Source organism: Gobio gobio (genome assembly GCF_949357685.1).
Source record: "Gobio gobio genome assembly, chromosome: 22".
In the NCBI taxonomy this organism is placed as follows: domain Eukaryota; kingdom Metazoa; phylum Chordata; class Actinopteri; order Cypriniformes; family Gobionidae; genus Gobio; species Gobio gobio.
The window spans coordinates 18,565,332-18,587,953 of record NC_137118.1 but is presented as its reverse complement, the minus strand read 5'-3'; the positions used below and the strand labels follow the sequence as shown (position 1 = coordinate 18,587,953).

At 38.6% G+C, this 22,622-nt stretch overlaps 1 protein-coding gene across 4 annotated transcripts in view; it reads left to right on the top strand.

Moving 5' to 3' along the window:
• arl15b (ADP-ribosylation factor-like 15b) overlaps positions 1-17,705 on the top strand; it is a 63,809-nt gene extending 46,104 nt beyond the window's left edge. For 3 of the 4 annotated variants that reach the window (XM_079804787.1, XM_079804788.1, XM_079804785.1), the window contains one exon: positions 16,083-17,692. In XM_079804787.1, coding sequence (XP_079660913.1) covers positions 16,083-16,235 — 153 coding nt within the window. In that variant the 3' untranslated portion in view covers positions 16,236-17,692. Of the gene's footprint in view, positions 1-16,082 lie in introns of all 4 variants that reach the window. The other variant, XM_079804786.1, reaches the window with a different exon arrangement.
• The last annotated feature ends 4,917 nt before the right edge of the window (positions 17,706-22,622 follow it).

Below are 22,622 nucleotides of genomic sequence, written 5' to 3'. Positions count from 1 at the left end.
TGCTTAAGGGGACAAATGTAGCCATGCAGAGCGTATTATGATGATTGAGATTTGAAAGGGAACAGGGAATTTCTTTACTTGCAGATATGGAAATCTGTCATCATATTATTGGACGGTTGACAGTTCAGAGCCAAATGGATGGGGAAAAGTTGTGACAAGACAAAATGAATGAAGATCTAGAAGAGAAAAGCCAGTTACACAGTTAGTACCATTCAGCTAGTACGTTAACACAAGACTTGATCCAAGTGATGTGAGAGACCGGCTCAGTTCAGTCAGTACAAAACTGTCCTTCGTGGCAATCTGGGTCCGAACAACAGACCCGCTTGTTGTTTTCCTCGGGGGCTCGGAATTTGCTCAGCCGACATTGGCATGGTTTTCAGTGCTGGATGCCAAGGCCAGTGTCAGATCAGCAGGAGAAACACCATTCTCCCTCATACCACACGCACACACTCACTCCACTGTCTGGGTGTCTGTCTGGCTTTACACCCCTTCCCAAGTCTCTCATGCTACTTGCTGTGGGAAAGATCAGTGCTGTCCATTTTTGCTCCTTCTCTCTCTCTCTCTCTCTCTCTCTCTCTCTCTCTCTCTCTCTCTCTCTCTCTCTTTCTCTATTTTGATCATGCAAAGATGCCTAATGAACCCCATGATCCAGACCAGAGGCTCTTCACTGGTTTCGCTTCAGGACACAGTTTGATATTGGACAAGAAGTGGCAATCCAGCGCAGTACCAAAATAGTTTATTGTGCAAAAGTAAACAAAAATGTCCATAAAATCAAACATTTAAATGTGTTTGAATATTTATGAATAATTATTTATTAATATTACCAAGAAAAACTCAAGCTTCTCTTTATACTTTGAGCAGGGAAAGAATCCCTTCACTCCACATTTTGGGAGATAATCATAGTTTAAGAGTTCTGTTTTGCTTGGCCACTGTGCGAAGAAAAACAAAATGTAGCCAACAGTGTAAAATGACGACTGTAAGCCTCAGTGTTTTTTAAAACGTTGGCCGTGGATTGAGCAAATGCAGAAGCAGCAATCAGTAATCCTGAAGGCAGACAGCATGTCATGTAATTAATATTCATGAGCAAAACTGTTAGTCGCAATTTAGTGAAGTTCAAACATATGGATGGATTAATCTTTCACAATGAGATCTATAACATGCATTAGAAAGTACAGATGGTGAATTTCTATTTCATGCCAACTTTTTATTTTTTATATTCTAATGTAACTATAAATATTTGATCCTTGTTGCAAGGCAACCTATATTTAATATTGTCCGGTTTCTTTGCCTAGTTTTGATCATGGTTTTGGAGAATCAGGGAATGTCGCATAACCTGTCCATATTGCCATCTGTCTAATTTGACTGTCTTCTACCACCAAAATCCAACTCACTTAGAGAAAATGAAGATGCATTTCTAAACCAGTCTTACAATTCTTAGGTATTGCGTTTGACTTAGTTTCAAACCGACATACTAGTGTTGACCATTACAGGTGTGTGTGTCCTTTTTAAATCCCTTCCTCGTGCTTACAAGAAAGACTCTTGTATCTTTGATATATGGTACCCCTGGAGCTCTATGGTCCTCAAATCTAAGGGCTCGGCTGTTGAAACTCTACCCAGCAGAGTCACAGTCACCGGTGTAATTTACTGCCCCCGTCTCCCCATCTGCTCTTTGGAAGCAGCTCCCCCCATGCGGTAATGGAAGGGGTCAATGTCTTACCTTTTAAAAGAATTGCCCGTTTTTTCCCCTGCATGACCCACACCCCCTCCCCTTCTCATGTGGCAGATCTCACTAGGTTGTGATTTAGAGTAATAATAAAATTACCACGGCTCTGGAAGTAGACAGGGCACCCGTAACATCTGGCTCTAATAAAGTTATGACTGATAGAGATGGATGCACACAGAACCAACATGAGTGGGAGACACACAGACCCCCAAGCTCCAGAACTGGACCTGTTTCATATGACAGATGTCTTTGAACCCTCTCCATTAATGCATTCAGGTACCATTTTACATTGCTTTCCATACAGAGAGCGCTGGAAAGCAAATGTATTTGGTCTTTGGCTTATCTGCCCTCTTCATGTCCTCACTGAACCTCATGACACTTTTCAATACTCAGACCATGCTTGCTTAAGGGTACCGTCATTCCTGGACATTTCTTCCTCGCTAAATTAATTTAGGTATACAATAGAATTTAATCTCAACATGTTGACCAACATCGAGCAATAGGATGTACAACATACCTTACGACTTTTTATGTAAGTGGTCCTAAGTAGTTTGTTGTGAATCCCTAAAATACATGGGAGAAAATGGGCGAGGAAAGTCTTAGAGATGTCCTCATTGACATCAGGCGCCATCAATTGAATGTTTTTTTGGGGGGAGGAATTTTTCCTCGTCCTGAAAGATGTGTTTGAGACATGAAGACAAAGGCCATCTTGTGTGCCTGAAGGAGGCTGAACTGTGGTAGATCTGTCTGGTTGGGTGGACTCTGTATTCTGTCTGGCCTCGAAAGAAACACGCTGGCCAGACGTTATTGTGTGGCTCGCTGGCAGCCTGACTCAGGGCATTCTGCTGAGAGAGGTCAATGGTGCTGCCACATGGAGTACTTCTGTCTGGTGGCAGTGCCCAGTTTCTGAACAACCAGCAGCCGTCTGCTTGTGGACCATATGGTCATGGATCCTGGAGAGACCATGCAATTGAAGTATCCAAATTCTTGCAGTCCAAGTGTGCGCTTTTGACAATGTGCTGTATCGAGATTACAACACGCAAACCAAAGAACATGTTTTCATTGAAGTCATGGTATATCATTTGTTGTGGTGTGCGAAGTATATTACAGGGAAGCATCATGTTCTAGAACATCTTTTATGGTTTCATGATGGCAATTAGTGTCGTTTCCTCTGCACTCTGAGCAGATGCGTTATTTACAGTCTGGCAGTTGATGCCCACCGTCTGTACAGAACAGACTGTACAAGCAAGATTCTGCAATAGGTCAGACCCAAGCATTGGCAGAAGAGCTCCATGGGGATGTGTGAGACACATTTTAAATTCTAGCAACAGTAGTACTACACACCATCTTTTAAGCAAAACCCAATTTCCTGTGGTTAACCCATATCACTTTTTCTCCGAGATAGACTTGGCTGGTGCAATCTGGGAGTCTAATTTATCTTTATTTTCAATGCTGGTCCTGGTTCCAGACCCTCAGAAAAACCCAGTTCTTCTGATCTTCAGTGATTCAAGAATAGGCACCTGCCCAGGAACCAGCATTACGTGGAAAAAGGGGCTCCAGATTGCTCATCTTGTAATAGACTAGTTTTACCTTTGCAGACCATGGGCTGCACCATCCATTCTAATTGAATTACATCTCCCATGAGCAACTGTTACAATAAGGTATTTTTAACCAATTTGATTTGCAGTCTGAGCGGCAAGCCTTGCCTAACATTTGCTTTTGAGCGTGTTACGCTAGATGGGTGTGAACAAGTGTAAAGGAAAGGGAAATAGCATATGTATGACTGTTTGCTGGGGTAGTATCAGGTTTGGATTTTTGTCTATGAATCACTGCTGATATGGCCTGGGACTCCCGGTTGGGATTAAGTTTAGGTAAAGTGTTGTTGAAGATATCCAGGGGGGCAGGTTCAGCTCCTTTTAATATGTTCCCAATGTTGTGGAGCCAGACTCTGTGAGTTATGAGAACTCTGAACTTCACTTCAGTCATCACTGTAACTCAAACACATGCTTACATTAGAGCCGACAAACACTAGTCATGACAACGGGAAGTTATGCTTGTTTGGTGGGGGGGTCATGGCATTGGAGCAGATGGTCTTTTTCATCTCAGGTGTATGGAGAGATCCAGTGAACGCAATACATTTTGTTCTATACCATATTTGACAGCATAAACTATCTGTCTCTTGCAGCTTTGTCTCTTTGTTCATGTTCTAGATTTGCAAAGACGTTTCTGTCAAGAGAGATTGAGCAATACATAACGCACATGTATACACCTCTAATACATGCACATGTATACCCGTATTGCTTGGCCAGCACTTTTTGTTTTGAAACTTGAACACGATTTTGGCTGAAGGTCTTGTTCTGAGCTACTTTGTCAGGAATGTTTCTTCACTGAGGAATCCCCAGCGACAGGGCCTTCGTTGCCCTGCATGAAATACTGTTCCATTTATTAATATGAGGAAATCTCTTCAGAAAGGGAGTGCAGCCTCCAGCATGTGAATAGAGGGGGCCCATGGAACTGCTGTGGTTTGCTGTGGAATGAGCCTGATTTAACACATGAATAACAGAAACTAGAGCTCTGCAAAACAACTGGACAGAGTCTCGGCTATTGGGGGAGGAGGTGTGCTCTCCATCATTTGCTTCAGCTCCATCTTTGGACTGAAAACCTTTTCATGTTTTTCTCTTGAAAACTGATGAATATCACAATGCTTACACATTCCTATCTTTAGAAACTCAATGTGATATAATCCTTGAAATGACTCTCCCAATGGTAATGTTTGCAGTATGCTGAAGAAATGAGCACTTTCATTGGGGAATTTCTCCCTTTTTGGGGAGCAGATCTGCAGGTGGGTTTGCGTGTGTGGTTAAATGTGCAAAGTTCAGAGTATGATGGATATCAGATGGATTTGTTATCATAGTTTGAGCGGATTTGTTGATGTGGGCTTGCCAGCAGGTCACCTGTCAGTGCCTGAAGGGGTTCTTCTGTGGGTGTATGTTCTTTCTTTGTGGGTGAGTTTCTCAAGTGAAGGTCAGTCCACACAAACGTTCAGGGCAAGAGGACAACTGATTGGCGGTTGGTAGTTGCAACAATAAGAGACCTTGCGGTCCTGCAATGCTGCAGTTAATTAGCTCAATCCCAGCTCCTTTTTATCATGTTGCAGTTCCAGATGTGAACCGTCAGGCTTTACGCAAATTGAGTTACTGTAAATCTGCTCTATGGCCAGGCGAACACACTATGAAAGCACATAGGCCAAGAGGCTTGTTCATGGCCCCTATCCTGGAACCCATGAGCTTCTGACTTTGTGCAGGGGCATCGGTAGTCAGGTATCTGACAAAGTGATTTAGTCACGGCTTGTCTCCAGTAAGGGTATATCCCACTGACACCGGAAAGACTTCATATCCAAACATGTCATGAAGAAAAAGGTCTGCAGTAAACCAGGTGTAAAAGCCAATCGGACTTGGAGAATGTGCAGATTTAGTTGGCGCCATGTGAGCCTTGCACATGGCCTGAGGTTTGATTCATCTTGGGCTTGCTCAAGGTTTCTCAGTAGGGATGCACGCTAAAATTTGTGTAATCGTATTTGTGTGCTGATACCAATATCTGATTTCTTAGAACAACATCCGCCTCTACTGCTTGGCGATCCTGCTTTTTATTTTTACTGACACCTTTATTTGGTTTAAAGGCGAAGTATAATTAAATTGGCAACTTCTAAAATACATAATTGTATTGCTGTTTGCTTCCTCTTTATAATTTATTCAGAATTTGACTTTTTTCTTTTGTTTTTCATTCTGAAAATCACAATTTCTTTTTAACCTAAGCCACACAAGAGGTATTTTCTTCACCGCATCATTTTGTATCTGTCACCAAATTTTTATTGACAAGACTACTTTTAAACAAATGGCCAATTTCCCAAACACTTTGACCGCACACTAAGATCCCATTCAAAATGAATATATTTTTCTGGAAACAGGTTTTCACTGCATTTTGACCTCCCAGCTACAGTCCCCTCCACTAATATTGACACCCTTGGTAAATTTGACCAAAGGCGGCTGTGAAAATAAATCAGTATTGTTCATCCTTTTGATCTTTCATTCTAAAAATTCACAAAATTCTAACCTTTCATTGAAGTAAAACAATTGAAAATGGGGGGAAAATCTCATTATGAAATAAATTTTTTTCTCTAGTTTACGTTGGCCAAAATGATTGGCATCCAATTATTGCAATGTCCCTTTCCCAAGATAACAGCTCTGAGCCTTCTTCTATAATGCCTGATGAGTTTGGAGAACACTTGACAAGAGATCAGAGACCATTCCTTCATACAGAATCTTTCCAGATCTTCAGTTCACCCTACTCATTTTTATAGGGTTCAGGTCACGGAAGCTTCATTTTGTGCTCAGTGACACATTTTTGTGTTGATTTTGATGTTTGTTTTGGATCATTGCCCTGATGGAAGATCCATCCACGGCTCATTATAAAATTTCTGGCAGAGGCCGTAAAGTTTAGATTTTTTTTTTTACCTGTTGGTATTTGCTGGAATCCATGATGTCATGTATCTGAACAAGATGTCCAGGACCTCCAGCAAAGAAAATAGGCACACAACATTAAAGATCCAGCTGTATATTTAACCATGGGGTACTTTTTATCCCTGTTTGCACCAAACCCATCTGGTGGGTTTGCTGTCAAAAAGCTTTTTTGTTTTTTTGAAGTTCCAGTCGTGTCTGACAACTGAATATACTGGAGTTTGTTTTTGGATGAGCGAGGAATATTTTTCTTGAAACCCTCCCAAACAACTTGTGGTGATGTAGGTGCTATCTTTTGATAATTTTTAGTCTGAACTTCTCAATTATTGCCCTGATGGTGGAAATGGGCATTTTCAATGCACTTTCTATTTTGTGAAGCTTTCGGAACAATCTTTTGCTGCACATCAGAACTATATTCTTTGGTTTTTCTAATTGTGATGAATGATTAAGGGAATTCTGCCTTTCTGTTTCCTCATATTTAAGTCATGGCTAGACAATTTAAAGGAGCTGTATGTAGGACTGTGGCCAAAACTGGTACTGCAATCACTTTCAAATTACTGTTGAGCGGTGTATCCCCTCTCCCCCTCCCCCTCCCCTGACTCGAGGTGGCCAGATAGGCTGCAGGATCCAGCAGGAACGTAGGCTGCTACAAGGAGCTTTCAATGGCAAGTGACGAGTCGTACACAGTAAGTTTTTTTCTTTCTGTTAATTATGTTTATGCTTCAAGAGCGATGTTTTATGAAGTAATTATGAATCGCAAAAATTGACTAATGGCGATTAGCCAAATATAATCGTAAATATGAACGCTCGTATGTGACAGTACATTCCCACATGAAAAAATACTATAGTATATTATAGTAAAATTACAGCAAAGCTAAATAACATTAGCAATGGTCATACAGGTCAACTTGCAGCATGTTTTGTCCACTATATATGCGAAGAACGAATGAGGAATAATTTTTACCGAGGTAACGTTAGGCTCCTGTCTCAAATACGTTTTCACATTGCCATAATAGGCGTGCTAATGTTGTTTTCCTCAGCGTCCCAGCATAATGAGAGAGAAACGGGCTCTGATAATGCATTACTAATGTTAGCAATGACGACTCGCCGTTTTTATTTACCAAACAATTCCTTAACGTTACCTTTTCAATTCAATGACCCACCTCCTCCATCTGCGCTAACCTAACGTTACTTTGCACGAACATGCATAACTTTGTTCGACTGTCATGAATATTTGAAATGTCCATTTACATTAAGTACAAGTTAGCCAAACATAGATGAACCTTACCTGTCCAGGAGAAAATTAGCAACGTTGGCCTCAGTCTTCAAATTATTCTCCGTTTTCAGCCATCTCCAACTTTCAAAGGCATCTCTTATACAAGTCCTTGTTTTATTTCGGACACTGTCACAACGTTTTTCGTATTCATAACGAGGTCGTTTAGGTTTCGTAAAGTTAGACATTGTTTATCCAAAAAGTTTATAGCTGCAGCTGTGGTAACTAGAGCAGTGCTGGCAACCCGAATGCAGAAACACTACTGACTTTGTGATTGGTAGATAGGTGGAGGGTGGCGCTTCAGGCATGACACAACATGTCAACATCAACATCAGTTGAGGGCTGCAACTTCACTTTTAAAATGACAATATCTTGGCCGGACAACTGTTGTCAGTGATATAAGTATTTGAAATTAACATGATTTCTTAATGTCTAGTGACATATCAGGGCCATTTTATGATTAATTGAAATACATTTCTTACATACAGTTCCTTTAATACTCCTAGTCACCCTGGTGTGCTAAAAGAAAACATAAATATGAATGGGAATATACTTCAGAGATATTTTAATAATAAGAATGTCTAGGGGTGCCAATAATTGTGGCCAAAATGCATTGGAGAAAAACATTTATTTCATAATGTGAGTTTCCCCCCACTTTCAGTTGTTTTACTTCACTGAAAGATTATGGGCCCTATCTTGCACCCAGCGCAATTGACTTTGTACACCGACGCATGTGTCATTCCTATTTTGCACCCGCGCAAAGCGCGCTTTTCCCTCCACAGAAGCACGTCGCTAAACTAGTGAATGCACTTGCGCTCCCTGGGCGGTTCAGCGCAAAAAAGGAGGCGTGTTCCGGCGCAAACAATCCCTGGTGCTATTTTGCTGTTTCATTAAACAATTGCGCCACTGACCAGAAAAAACCTAGTCTAAAGTCAGTGGCGCGTTGCGCGTTGTTCATTATGCTATTTTAAGGGCGCATGCTTGACCATAATGTATAGCGTGCACAACGCGCATACACTTAGGGCTGTGCAATTAATCGAATTTCGATTTCGATTTCGATTTTGCCTCCCAACGATCACCAAAATAGTACAATCGAGAAAAAACGATTATTTTGCCTTGCGTTCTGAATGAAACGCGCATGCGCTCATCCGCCCCTCCCGAAGCCACAAACTTTCTCAGATCGGGAGTCTCGTGTGCATATCATCCGCTGGAATTTAAAAACTCTGCGCGAGTAAAGATGGCAGAAGGAGGGCAGTTACAGCAGCGTTTGGTGAGCAAAAAAGGCAAAACCAACTCCGTTGTCTGGGAACAGTTTGGCTTCGAGGAATCAGACGACGAGTAGAAACATGCTACGTGCAAGATTTGCTACATGGCAGTGGCTGCAACGCAAGGGAACACCACGAATCTGTTTAACCACTTGAAAATTAAACAGAGTGACCTATGACAATCTAATAAAGAAACAAAAACTGACGAGAGCAGGGGTGCCGTGTAAACGTCCTTTTTCCCCTCATATTTTTCAAATAATTCTCTCTTTGTAAACTTTGTTCAATGCATGCGAGTGCTGCCGTATGTTTGAATATGACCAGTCGTTTTCACCGTCATCACCCGGGTTTAGTGCCAGAAGACGCGAATGAGAAGCCGCGCGCGCTGTGAGGAAATGTGTCTCTGTGCGCTCCACTCATCTCACAGCGCGCAAATATTGAGTTCTCTTTCAAGTCTTGCTCTTGAACGGACAAACTCACACAAAACGTATGTCAACATGTCCATCTTGATGAGTATCCTAGCAGACATAGTCTGTATATGCCTTAAGTGAACTTTATACAGTCGATAAAGACGACGCATATCCGATCCGGATTGAATAGCTTTTGTAAGTTTAATAGGATTCATCTTTAATTTATGCACTCAAATATGCAATGTTATTTTACATTTGAGACATTTCTGTACCTGAAAACTAATGTTAGACGTACCTGAAAAGCATATCTAGCCGAACCATATTGTTGATCTTATTTATTTGTGATTATCATTTTTACATGAATACTTTTATACTTTGATTTGAATATATGTTATATTATTTATTTTAATAGTTCAAAAAGTACAACAAATGTTACAATTTCAATTGAATTGTTGAAAGGTGTATTTTTAATAAATACAACACATTCCCAAAGTCATGTGAAATAATCGTGTTACATAATCGTGATTTCAATATTGACCAAAATAATCGTGATTATGATTTTTTCCATAATCGAGCAGCCCTACATACACTTTGCTCATGTAATCTACACAGATGCAAGTTATTTTTGCAAATCATAAATTGTTACACTAAAAAAATATTAACACATGAGATATCTTCATCTTCATCCGTCATATGACGGAAATCATTGTGGTGTGCCACGAAGATGTGAAAAAATAGGCATAAATCTAGCTTACAAATGATTCAGGCTAATTGTAATAATTAAGGATAAGACCTGTTTGCCCAATAGTGGCAAGACATATATGTATATAAGGACATCTGACAAATTGGTTTGTCCGTCAAGAACCAGGAACAAAAATCGACTGAAAAACTGGAAAGACTGAAAAAAAAAAGACTGTGAAATCACCTTTACCATAATGTACAACATTACAACTTCACTTCTCTGTCTTTCACTGCTCTTAAAAGAACATCAGTCTCCTCGGCTGTGAACCGCTCCTGGCGTGCGCCTGGTAAATACGCCATAATAATAGCAATCCATAATGGAACTTGCGCACCTGCTTTTAAAGGGAATGTTGGATGACGCTCGGATTGGTTTATTCACGTTACGCCCAAACCACACCTATGAATAATGAAGCTACTTCAGACCAACCCATTTTAGATTTGCGCCGGGCGCAAGAGCCATTTATCCCGCCGGGAAAATAGCAACAGCGCCGAGACCCGCCCACAAAGTTACTTGCGCTTCGCGTTTTGACACTTGCGTTTCAGATCGTTAAAATAGGGCCCTATAATTTTTTTGAATGAAAAATCAAAAGGATAAACAATGCAGATTTATTTACAGCTGTCTTTGCTCATATTTACCAAGGGTGCCAATATTAGTGTAGGGCAATGTACATGTAAACAATGTTTTAGTTCACTGAAAACAGATTTTTGAAAACGCATTTCAAAATGCTGTGCGTGAACTGGTGATGCAGGTTTTGGAATACATCATGAGCACCATTTGCGCATGGCAACAGTTGTTTATGAAAATGTGCTGGAATTCGACAGGAAGGATTTTTGACCACAATAGAGGAACACTGGTTTCTTTTTTTGTTTTCGGTTGTCTTAGATAACATTTACAAGTCAGCCTATAATTGTTAAATGATCATACCACTATATAGAGGAGTATGCATATACTGCATCAGTTAATTAGTATGCATTCCTAAAACATTCTTCAGTGTTTTTTTGTTACATAAAATCTTTATAGCACACTATCGCCAACTACTGGCCTGGCATGGCTGTGTTGTTGCATGGATGCTGTTGGTGTGGACTGGATATAAAGCACTGCTGAAAGCTGACCATTCTGACCCATCTCTTCTGTCTTGATACATATTCTGCTGCATCAGCTGCCATCAGACATACCAGCACTCTGTATCAGTCTGTATCATCATTTTGAAGTACTTTTCATGAACGTCACTGGCAGTCCATCCTAATCATCCTGTCTTTTGTAAATGTTACACTTGCTTTTTTAGGTCTGGATATGTTTCACTGTGAAACAATAGACAAATATGGCTTCGCGTTCCAAGTTTGTTCTTGCGCTTCGATGCAGCAGGATTGGGTAATTTTGTAGCAATGAAGTCCCAGACAGGGAAATCTTAATCAACATTCTTGGCATAATAGGAAAGCTTTGGCTCAAAGGATGTTTTGTTTGATTATTTCATTTATTTTTTTCCTTTCATTGCACTCTCAAAGGGAAGTAAAAAATTCCAACGGCTTTTTTGGCCCGTTCCCGCTGGCTGTCAGTTAAGCTCAGTGTTTTCCTAGATGTGACACTGATGCCATATATTTCATTGCTGTGAGTGAGTTTAAATGTGGAATCAGAGGCCAGGCTTGAAGAAGTGCTCCCAGTGGGGTGGTCTCTCTCCACAGCAGGGACTGAGGTTTGGGACTGAGCCAATCAGGTGACGGGACGGGCCGGCTTCCAGAAACACAGCCAAAACTAGAGGAAAATATAGTGTGATTCTTTTGTGTCAGGAATAATGTGAGTTCAGCATTTGAAATGATTTAGCCTCTCAGCCTTCACTTTTCACACCTGTGCTAGTGGCTTACTCTGTATTTATTCTGGGCTTCTTAAAGTCCCCCAAGGTCAGGGGTCAACGATTTGGGTGGAAGCATAAGTTAGGAGGTGGAGGGGAGAAATCACTTTGACAGGGACATTTTTGGATATTTAAGTGCTGTTGTTTAAGCGAAGGTCAAGGTTTTTCTGGCATTGTGCTATTCTTTCAGATCTTTAGAGGGTTTAACCTAAAATTATATTTTCTGTCATCCTTTATTGAACCTCATGACATTTGAAACCTGTATGACTTTCTTTCTTCTGTGGACACAAAATAAGAAATTTTGGAAATTTGTCTCAATGTTATGTCCATAAGTCCAATGTTGTTATTTTCTTATACAAGTTCACCCAAAAATGTAAATGATCCCATAATTTACTTACCCTCTAGCCTTCCAAGCTTTATAATGGGAGTGAATGGTACCTTAGGTTTTGAAACCCCAAAAAAGCGCATCCATCCATCATAAAAGTAATCCATACAGCTCCAGGAATTAATAAAGGCCTTCTGAAGCGAAGCAATACTTTTTTGAAAGCAAAATATCCATATTTATAACTTTATAAACTATAATCACTGGCTTTCGGTAATGGCCTGTACACAAGTCTAGTTCCGGCAAAAGAATGACCTCTAACCTGGCGTACCCGACTTTTTGTGTTTGGATGAAAGTCATATACACCTAGGATGGCTTGAGGGTGAGTAAATTATGGGATGATTTTCATTTTTGGGTGAGTTCTTACTGATGAAATTTAGCAAAGCATACAGTGAGCACAAATTTAAGCCACGTTTATGGATTTCTTTGCAAGATATATTATGTATACAAAGTGTTATTTGTTTTTAAGAGAAATGATCAAAGCAATATTATTAGTATTTAGATATTCATATGTTAGTGAAGAACTACAACCGTGGTTACTCTAATAGGACTCAAAAAGGTTTTGAGAAAACTCTAGCAAGATATGTTTTTGCAGATGCTGCTTTGTTTGTAATTTTTCAAGTGTCATTTTGTATCCAAAAATACCGTTTGAGACCATTGTACATGGCACATGGCTGTTTTAATTCACGATGAGATGATCTTTCCTGAAGGGCTTCAAGCTTGGAAATAACTCTTGTTGAATTGTTCTGTTTGTTGCTTTCTATTGTTGCCTTGGAAATTCTGAAAACACAGAGCTGCTTATAATCAGAAGAAACATCCTCAATCTCATATATGCTGTGATCAGTTAAGTACTGTCAAGTCAAGTGCTCATACTGTTTGCTGATCATAGGGCTGTAAAACTATCATTTTCTCTCCTGTTACCTAAAGCTTTCCTGCACATCATCTACCATAGCGAACACTGATCACATTCCTGTCTCCCCTCCCATTTCTGCCCCGTTGAAAAGGACTGGCGCTAGTACTACAAGTTTGTCCTCATATTCCCCTGGCTAATACATTGGAATTTCTTGGCCGAGACCACATACTTTCTAACTTCAGTAGAATAAAGATCTTGTTGTTTTATTTTGGAACTCATTTACAGATGAATATTTACAGATACAATTCATCCTACGTTCTTATTGGTCATTAGGGGAAACTTGTTCCAGAATAACAAACCCAGCCAAAAGTTTGTTGAAAAATCTTGTTTTAATCCACAGACTAACAGTCTGATCTCAGGATTGATTTGTAGTACAGTGATAGTATATCGGTTGGATCACACCAATGACGTCAATAATCATGTTAACCAAAATCTATATAGCAATTGTTAGCATGTATGAGAATGCTTTACAGACATGCAAATAGGACATGAATGAAATGAGGTCAATTACAGCAGTGGTTCAGGATAACAGATTTTATATTGGACATCACTGTATGGTTTATTCAACAAACAAACAAAAATGTCCTCAACCGTTATAGGTTTTAACAATTACCATGAACTGCGTAGAAACAACAATATTTTGGTTTCTTTATATTTAAATGCTTATAACAGCACATTGTGGTTAATACAAAGCCGTATTTAATAAGGATGCATTGATACACAAATTCTACCTGATATGAGTTATTGTCATGTTATTATGACTGATAACTTAAATATGAACTTATACATGGCATGTGAATAAGCTATAGCACAAAAATAAACATGAATGAACATCTGAAGGTGTGTTGTGTAAACCGCAGAAAGACGTCAGTACACACCATTTTTCAAGTTCAAGTCCATTAATCTACTAACTCTCCTGTCTGGTTTGTTTGTCAGACAAAATGGCGGATTCAGCGTCAGATTGTCTCTCAATCAATTACATTTTGTGTCAAAACAATTTCAATTTGGAAAAAATATAGGTTTTTTTGGTCAATATGCAAGTGGTTTTAGGCATCACATTAAAATGTATACTGTAGTGGATACGTTTTTCCACTTTTTTTCCACTTTTTTTCCACTTTTTTTGCAATGCGGAAGTACACTTTTTTCTGTGAATGTGCCAGACTTCCGATTCATTAGCTGCTGTTGGGAAATAACTTGAAGAATAACAAAATGCAGTAAACGGTGAACCTATTTGCACTACATACCAGTTTGTTCATAGTTATGATAATTCATTAAAATAATATGATGGCAAATACCAGTATTGAATATCAAGCAGCTAAAATAACTCTAAGCAAATGACACCGGAAGCCTCACACATTCGAGTTACAAATGACTGTGCCGCTCTTACATTAAAGGGTTAGTTCACCCAAAAATGAAAATTCTGTCATTAATTACTTACCCTCATGTCGTTCGACACCCGTAAGACCTCCGTTCATCTTCGGAACAGAAATGAAGATATTTTAGTTGAAATCTGATGGCTCTGAAAGGCCTCCATTGGCACAATGGCACTGTTCACTCTCAAGACCCTTAAAAGGTACTAAAGACGTCGTTACAAAGTCCATCTCACTACAGTTGTTCTAAAATAACTTTATGAATCGGCGATAATAGTTTTTGTGTGCAAAAAACCCCTAAATAACGACTTACATAGTGATGACGATTTCAAAACAAGGCATCATGAAGCTTCGAAGCGTTATGAATCAGCGAGTCGATTCAGCAGTTTGAATCGCCAAATTTCAGCAGTTTGGCGGTTTGACACGCAATCCGAATCATGAATCGGCTCGCTGATTCATAGCGCTCCGAAGCTTCATGATGCCTTGTTTTGAAATCGTCATCACTATGTAAGTCATTATTTAGGGTTTTTTTGCGCACAAAAACTATTATCGCCGATTGTACGTGTCTTGTGTTATGAAATTGATATTTGGAGTTGACATGTCAGTGTCACAAAATTAGAAGTACTGACAATAGCGACGTTTTTTATTTACTTTTTTTATAGCAACCGTCTTCATCAAAAGACTGCGTGTTTATGAAGTAGCCTAGATATTATATTGTGTAATATTTGTGGGAGCAGCTGCATTTTGATGAGAAAATGTACAAGTGCCGTACATATAATGTGACTATCAGCTTGAAGCATGAGCCCAGCCCTTCCCATCATGAAATGAAGAAGACTTTTGAATGTTTTGTACATTAATAACCTCACGCATTATGTGGCTATGTGATCGCTCATCGTGAAAAACTGTTTTAATGATAAATTGACTGCATTTCTGACGCAGTTCGAGTCCCGTGACAACTGACAAGTATTACTTTTTTATTGGCATTTTGTTCAACAAACTTTTGCCATTGCAATTAATGAAATCTATTTTTTTAATCTTTACAATAATACCAGCATCATGTAGTGCAAATGTTTAATTGTAATGGACGGATTGCACAGGCTTTCGGAATTGACGAACAGCTCCGTCTGTTTATTCGGCAGTATAAAACTTCAGATCAGGGTTTTTTAACTTACTAGAGGTGCAGAACGCCACATGGCAACTTTTTGGGACTGCACCAAGCAAAAATAAATCGTAATCATTACAAAGAGTAAAGATAAAGCCTCTAACAAGGTCTACGTGCATTCATTCTAAAGGCTTGTTTTCCCCACGGCATATGGCAGATATAAGGTTTTGTGGGCGTTCCCAGTAATGCCGACCAAGTCTATGCAGATGTACGATTTTTCTGTGAATGTGCCAGACTTCCGATTCATTAGCTGCTTTTGGTAAACGGTGAAGCTATTTGCAGTGCACTACAAACCAGTTATGATAATTCATTACAATTCAAGCAGCTAAAATAACTCTAAGCAAATGACACCGGAAGCCTCACACATTCGAGTTAAAAATGGCATTGCCGCTCTTACATTAAACATAAGGTGAATAGTGTAAGAAGTCTCCACCTAATTGAGCCTCATTTCTTTCTCCGTCTCTTCATTTCACACACAGATAAAGAAATATTTTGAGCTGGAACCTCTGGCACGAGGCAAGAGCTGGATTCTGGAGGGAAGCACGGTGGACAACATGGACGTGGTAAAGGAGAGCTTTAGTCAGCTCATTCATCTGCTGGAGGAGAAGGACCAGGAGACAGGCAGGATATGACCCAGGGACGACATCCCAGCATCCCTCAGACACTACCGATCGCCAACTCACCACAGGCCAGCACATCCCGGTTCACCATGGCCGTTGTGTAAACTACGTAGTTACTTTAACTCTGTTACTGTGGTGAAACTAATTGAGCCATGGAAAAATGGACGTAAGGATGCATATCTGCAGAAAAAAAGAAGGCACTTCAGCCCTGAAGTTTGATACCTTCTCTCAAACCACACGTATTAACCCAGAACACACGATTACCATTGTCAGTCAAATGGTTGTATCAGTTCTTTTTAATACAGACCTAGTTGCACATTGCTACTAAATAGATGATTTAATCATACGCTTGGTCACGTAGGGCAACTGGAAGTCTTGTAGTCCGTAGTATGTTTTCTTGAGTGATTGAGTGAATGCGTGTTTGCGAGAGAGTGAGAATGCTAGTTTGTACTTAAAAGCCTTAATGTGAGTGCTAATGTATTTTTAAAACAAATGTTTCAGTGTATGTTCTCACAAATGACAGTCTGTAGATGTAATTCAAATATGCCGTCTTAAATATTCGTGGCTGTGAAGTGAAAAGTGGAATTAGGAGTGATTCCCGAGTCGTAAAAATAATAATAAAATCTTCTCCTGTTATATTATATCACTAAACTCGATTGGAGCTTTAGAGCGACCTATAAACGCACATTTTTGATTTAGGATCATTGAGGACGTGAAGGTGTTTTTATAACTCGGTCTAGTATTATATTTTAAAGCTGAACATATCTAGGATTTTGCTCATCTATCTCTTTATCTTGGATGGTAATGGTTGACAAAGCCCTACTGAAAAATATATCACCGGTTTGACTTTGTCTTTTCATCATTGACACTAAAACCACAATCAGCCCCTCTAGGTGAACCATGACAAGAGCCTTTGATTTTGTATGCATGATGTATTGACCATGTGCTTGTTTCGATATCGCATTACTTGCTTTAGAGTTGTTTTGTATTTTGGCCCTGAATGTAAAACACTCTCTTTGCATAAGCACGCCTCCTCTAGTCTCAAAGTCCTCCCGTTTAGATGAGTTTCCAGACACAAGAACAGAGGAGGAAACTAATGCAAGAGCCACCAAACCATTCATGTGCCACATCAGCCACACTTCCGAAAGCAAGTATCCTTTGAAAAACACCTCGACTGCATAGTCATCGTCAAACTCGGACATCTTCTTGTGTTTTATTTATATCTACTACAATTTTATACCCTCCGAACCAGTTCAGCTGCCTTTTTGTAATTCAAATATTTGTACATTTGTTACAGATTAGTCTCTGGAAAGGACATGTGCCTGTCTTTGTACTGGAAGAAAAAAAAAAGGGTCTAGGTGGACTTTTAGCAGTCATTCACATGTTTGACAGTGTGTATTTATGCATAATTTCCACTGAGCGACTTGGAAAATAAAGGCAGAAGAAGGACAAATGTGTTGTCTTTCATCATTTGCTTGTGGTATCATTTTTCACTTTTTTGTTTCGTTAATAATAGATGAGAACATTAATCTAGACTTTTTGACCTTGACACGCTGTCATTGGGGTCTTCAGGGGTTCTCTCTATATGATATAATTTCCTGTTTTATGGTTTGATTTTTGGCAGACAAATGTTTGCACATATTTGTAATATTTTAACAAAGATAGGGCCTTATGATTTCCACAATGCGGAAAAAACGGACGCTATCGTGGAATCTAGTCATAAAAAAATTACTATTTAACGCGGAATTTCACAGAATTTGTCAAATCTTGGATAAATAAATTCAGTAAATAATTGCAAACAGAGATTTGACAGAAATATATTGATGCTGTAAAGTAGAATTTAGCTACGTCTCATTGTTATAATAATACTAACACTAATTATTATTATTATTAAAACTTAAATTTTTTTTAAGGAAAAATCAAAATTTTTCTTCCATGTTTTAATTTTAACAGTTTAAAATTTGTTTGAAAAAAAGGTTTAACTTCATATGACTAAAAGATGCCTTCAGTTAATGCTTTATGCCTTCATTTGATTGCCAGAAATATTAAAATACACAATACAGAATTTCTGGGGGGGGGGGGGGGGGAATAAAATGGAATTTGAGAAAATAAAAAGTATTTCATAGGGCCCTAAACATGTAATTTATTTTAAAATTTTAATAAATTATTGTTAAATTGAAAAAGTTTCATGATTTCAATTAATTAAACATGCTTTTTGATTGCTAAAATTTAATGTGACCATTAAAATGGGAGTCCAAAATTTCGGATTTCATAAGACCCTACAAAAATTATTCACTGCTTTTTTTCCTAAGAAATAATAATAGTGATTATGGAAAACTAGGTAATATGGTTTTGTTTTCAAGAATGTAATTATTTTAATGGGGCTTTTTGCTTCATGATATCAAGATACCATTCTTTTTGCCCAAAAACATTTTTAAAATAAATTGAGTCATTGTATGTCATAGACCCATTTGACAGTAAGTAGCTGTCCTTCTTTGATATGTTCCCTTGCTGTGGTCATCTGGAAGGCTTTTAGCTCACTTCTGACTAAGGCGTAAGGAACGCCGGCATCTCTATGGCTCATCTGCACTATAGTGATTAGTCATAGTGTTTCCCTGTCTATGGATTAGTCATCTACAGTGATTTCCAGCTGTCATCATAACCCACAAAACTATTGGATGGAGGAAGTTTCCGGTCATTGGCTTGTAGGGATTTCCATAAACCAGACTCAAAACAGGATCTAGAGCTAAATTGACAGATGACACATTTATAGATGTTGGCGATGTAAAAACAAAACAGTGGAAACAAAAACGTCACAAAATTGCATTAAAGGAGTAAATTCACTTGTGGCAAAATGTATTTTTTATTTATTTATCTTTTATTTAACCAGGAGATCCCCTCTTCTTCCAGGGAGACCGGGGGCCTGTACCATGATGGTAGTTTAACAAACTCAGGGTTACAGGATTAGTTTTGAGTTGACAAAACCAAACCAATATATTCAGGCTTTGTTGGTCCCATGATGCTGATCATCAGCTTTCTCTGTCAACTCAGGCTTTGATCCTGAGTTTAGGAGTTTAGCTGTGACATCAGCAGTGAACAGCAATCACATGCCTTGGATCAGTAAAACTGAGATTCACTTCTCACGAGAGAAGCAGTGTGATTAACTTCACTCTTCTGCAGAATATACATGATTGAAAAATATTAAGAATTTAAACAAATTTACACAGAAGAAAAGAGCTGTCGAGGACAACTTTAAGAAAAATCGTATACGTCAATGCAAGTAAAAGTTATGAAGTTAGTTTAGTTGATATATAGAGAGAATTGAACATTTATGCTCACATGTAATTTTTTATAGATTTAGTTATTTAATTTAAAGCTTATTTGTATGACCTCTATATAGGCTATTTATTTTAATATTAACAAAATGCATATTAATGATTGATTTACTAAAATTATACATGTGTAATTGATTAAGGATATAATAATTACATAAATTATTTTTAAATAATTCAAAATAATTATTATTATAAATAAGCATTGTTAAAAGCCAGAGGCTTAAGCCTTTAATAGCCATTTGCTATGTAGTGACCTTTAATTTGGAGAAGAAAAAGGGGGAGTGACTTTATTGCATCAGATATGTGTCACTTTGCTCACAGCTGATTGGTCCAATTTCAGTTTGAGATCTCTTATCCAGAACATAACCTGCCCTGGAGCAGGTTAGCCGTGGGGCGTAAGTTACTATGGAGATGAACACAGCTAAAACCCAAACCACTTTAATGGTACCTTAAACCCAGGATTGGCACAAACTAAGCTTAAACATATCTGGCTAGCCAGCTAAACCGGCTTCATGGTATAGGCCCCGGGTCAAGACGGCAGCACATAGAGTTTCATACATAACCACAAAAACAATAATCATACAAAACAATTAATAAAGATAAAATCAAGAAAAGCACTTACTAGACTCGTTTAAAGCACTTTGCAAAAGACATTTTAAAGAGGCGGTGGTGTATAGTTTAACTATTTTGCTGATCATTCCAAGCCCAGGGAGCATAAAAAGAAAAATCACGTTTTCCAAATTCTGAGTATACCTTTGGAACCGAACGTACAATAGGGATCTAGTACAATAACTATTTGTATAAAAAGTTAAAAGTTTTAAAATATAAGGCAATTATGCCTTAGCAATGAACATATACATAAACAGTTTCCTCCTATGGTGTAAAGATGGATGCCAATGATTCATGCAGTGATGAGTATGTGAGTTTGCACCACTAACAAAGTATAACGCTGAATGATTAACCGAATCCAGTTTCTTTAATAAAGATGAAGCCACATGCATATAAACAAGGTCACCATAATCAGTTGCAGATAAAAAGGTACTCTCCACGATTTTCTTTCTAGCCTCATAAGGAAAGCAGTTTTTGAAATGATAAAAGAGACCCAATTTTGGTTTAAGCTTCTTCAGCAGTTTATCAATGTGTACATTAAAAGCAAGTTTTTCATCTAACTATGCCTAAATATTTATAGGAACTAATTCTTTCAATGGTTGTACCATCTAAAGTGGAATAGCCTATGAGGTAGAATGGCTTAACATTTTTAAAATTGGTGCTTCATGACTAGACAATATAGAGAACTAGGACATTTGTCTTGCCTTTTGCCTATAGTAATACAATTTCAACACCCATAAAGCACTAGGCATGTTGCACTCATAGGCTATGTTCACACTGTCAGTTGTCGCAATTAGCTCTAGGGAAATAATTAATTATAACTATTTGGATCAGTTCATAGAATTAACTTGATGTAGCAGAATTAATACCACAATCAACTAACCTGTTCGTCCAGAGAACACTCAGTAGTTATTTATTAATTCTAAGAAATTTTAATTTCCGGGGTAAGGGAAAAAACTTTCTATGGCAGTGATGTTGAGTCATGACAATGTGTAGCCGCTGCGCTGGACTACTAGGCCTACATCTTTTGAGGCAGCAGCAGAACCGTAGGAGACTGGGATGAGCGGCTTTATTCCGCGCTGTCGTCTCCACCGATTTCAAAACATGTCTCCATTATTTTGTCATTTTCTGCTCGTCCAGCACTTTGCAACAACACAACCTTGTTTCTTCAGTGACTTGCAGCATGTTTCCTATAACAATGTCTGCCATTTTATGCGTCGTGTCACATTCTGAAGTCTGAAACGAATTTCCAGAAATACGACTGATATATGAATATGAATGTAGCTTGAAACGGATTTGTAAACACATTTCATGTGATTTTTTTGGCATTCATACCTGCTAAGTCTGATCGGATTTCAATCGGATATGCACAAAAATCGGATTTGAACTGACAGCCTGAACGTAGCCTAAGGCCAGATTCAAATACCACCTTGCGCGAGTAGGAAACACTTCTTTAGCAAACTTTTAGTCATAATGGTGTTGGCTTGTATTTTCCCCGGGTGCAAGAATTTAAAGAGTAAACGTTTAGCAGGAGTGAGTTACTTTCAGTTTTCTGTGAAGGAACCAGTGTGTAAGACTGTGTCTACACCGGACGTGAGCCGCAACAGCTAAAGGCTATCTACTGGATGAGATAAAGTGTCTGTTGCAAAGCATTTCTCCTTCATGTCAATATGTCATAAATAGAATTAGACATTGGTTTACTGTCAGAGATATGTTGTTCACGTCACGCCACGCCACATCCAGTGTCTACAACATCACAGATTATAATGGGTAGCTTTGTCTTTTGTCACGCCACTCGCGTCCGGTGTAAGGCTGCAAAGATTTGTTCATTTGGAGAGAACACCATGATGGAAAATCTGAAAAACCTCTGTGTTTGTAGACACATTTCAAACGTTTTTGAAGCCCAAAAGGAGGGGAAACAATTGTAAGCAAACTGCTGTTCTGTCAGTTCTGCCCAACCCGAAAGCAAAACGCTGTCGCATACAGGTAAGAACGCTGTTGCCACAGTATTTTTACCATAAAGCTCTTTAAAAAGTAGACGAACGTTGAATTTTCAGGGATAAACCTCTTACAATATTTTGTTGTTAATAACCCTTTGGCAATCTGACTCTCTGTGTGCAGGGATACAAAAGTGCGGAAGTACAATCTGTAGTTTTCATTAAAGCCCTGGAGCTTGGTCAAAACTCAGATGACGCAAAAAACTTTTGTTGACAAATAAATGTGAATTTCTCTGTCCAGGTAACAGTTTTGCAGGTTTGCCCACTTACAAAGCATGTAGAAGTAATTTTTATCATAGGTACACTTCAACTGTGAGTGACGAAATCTAAAAACAAAAATCCAGAAAATCACATTGTATGATTTTTAAGTAATTAATTTGCATTTTATTGCATGACATAAGTATTTGATACAACAGAAAAGCAGAACTTAATATTTGTTACAGAAACCAAATAGAGAG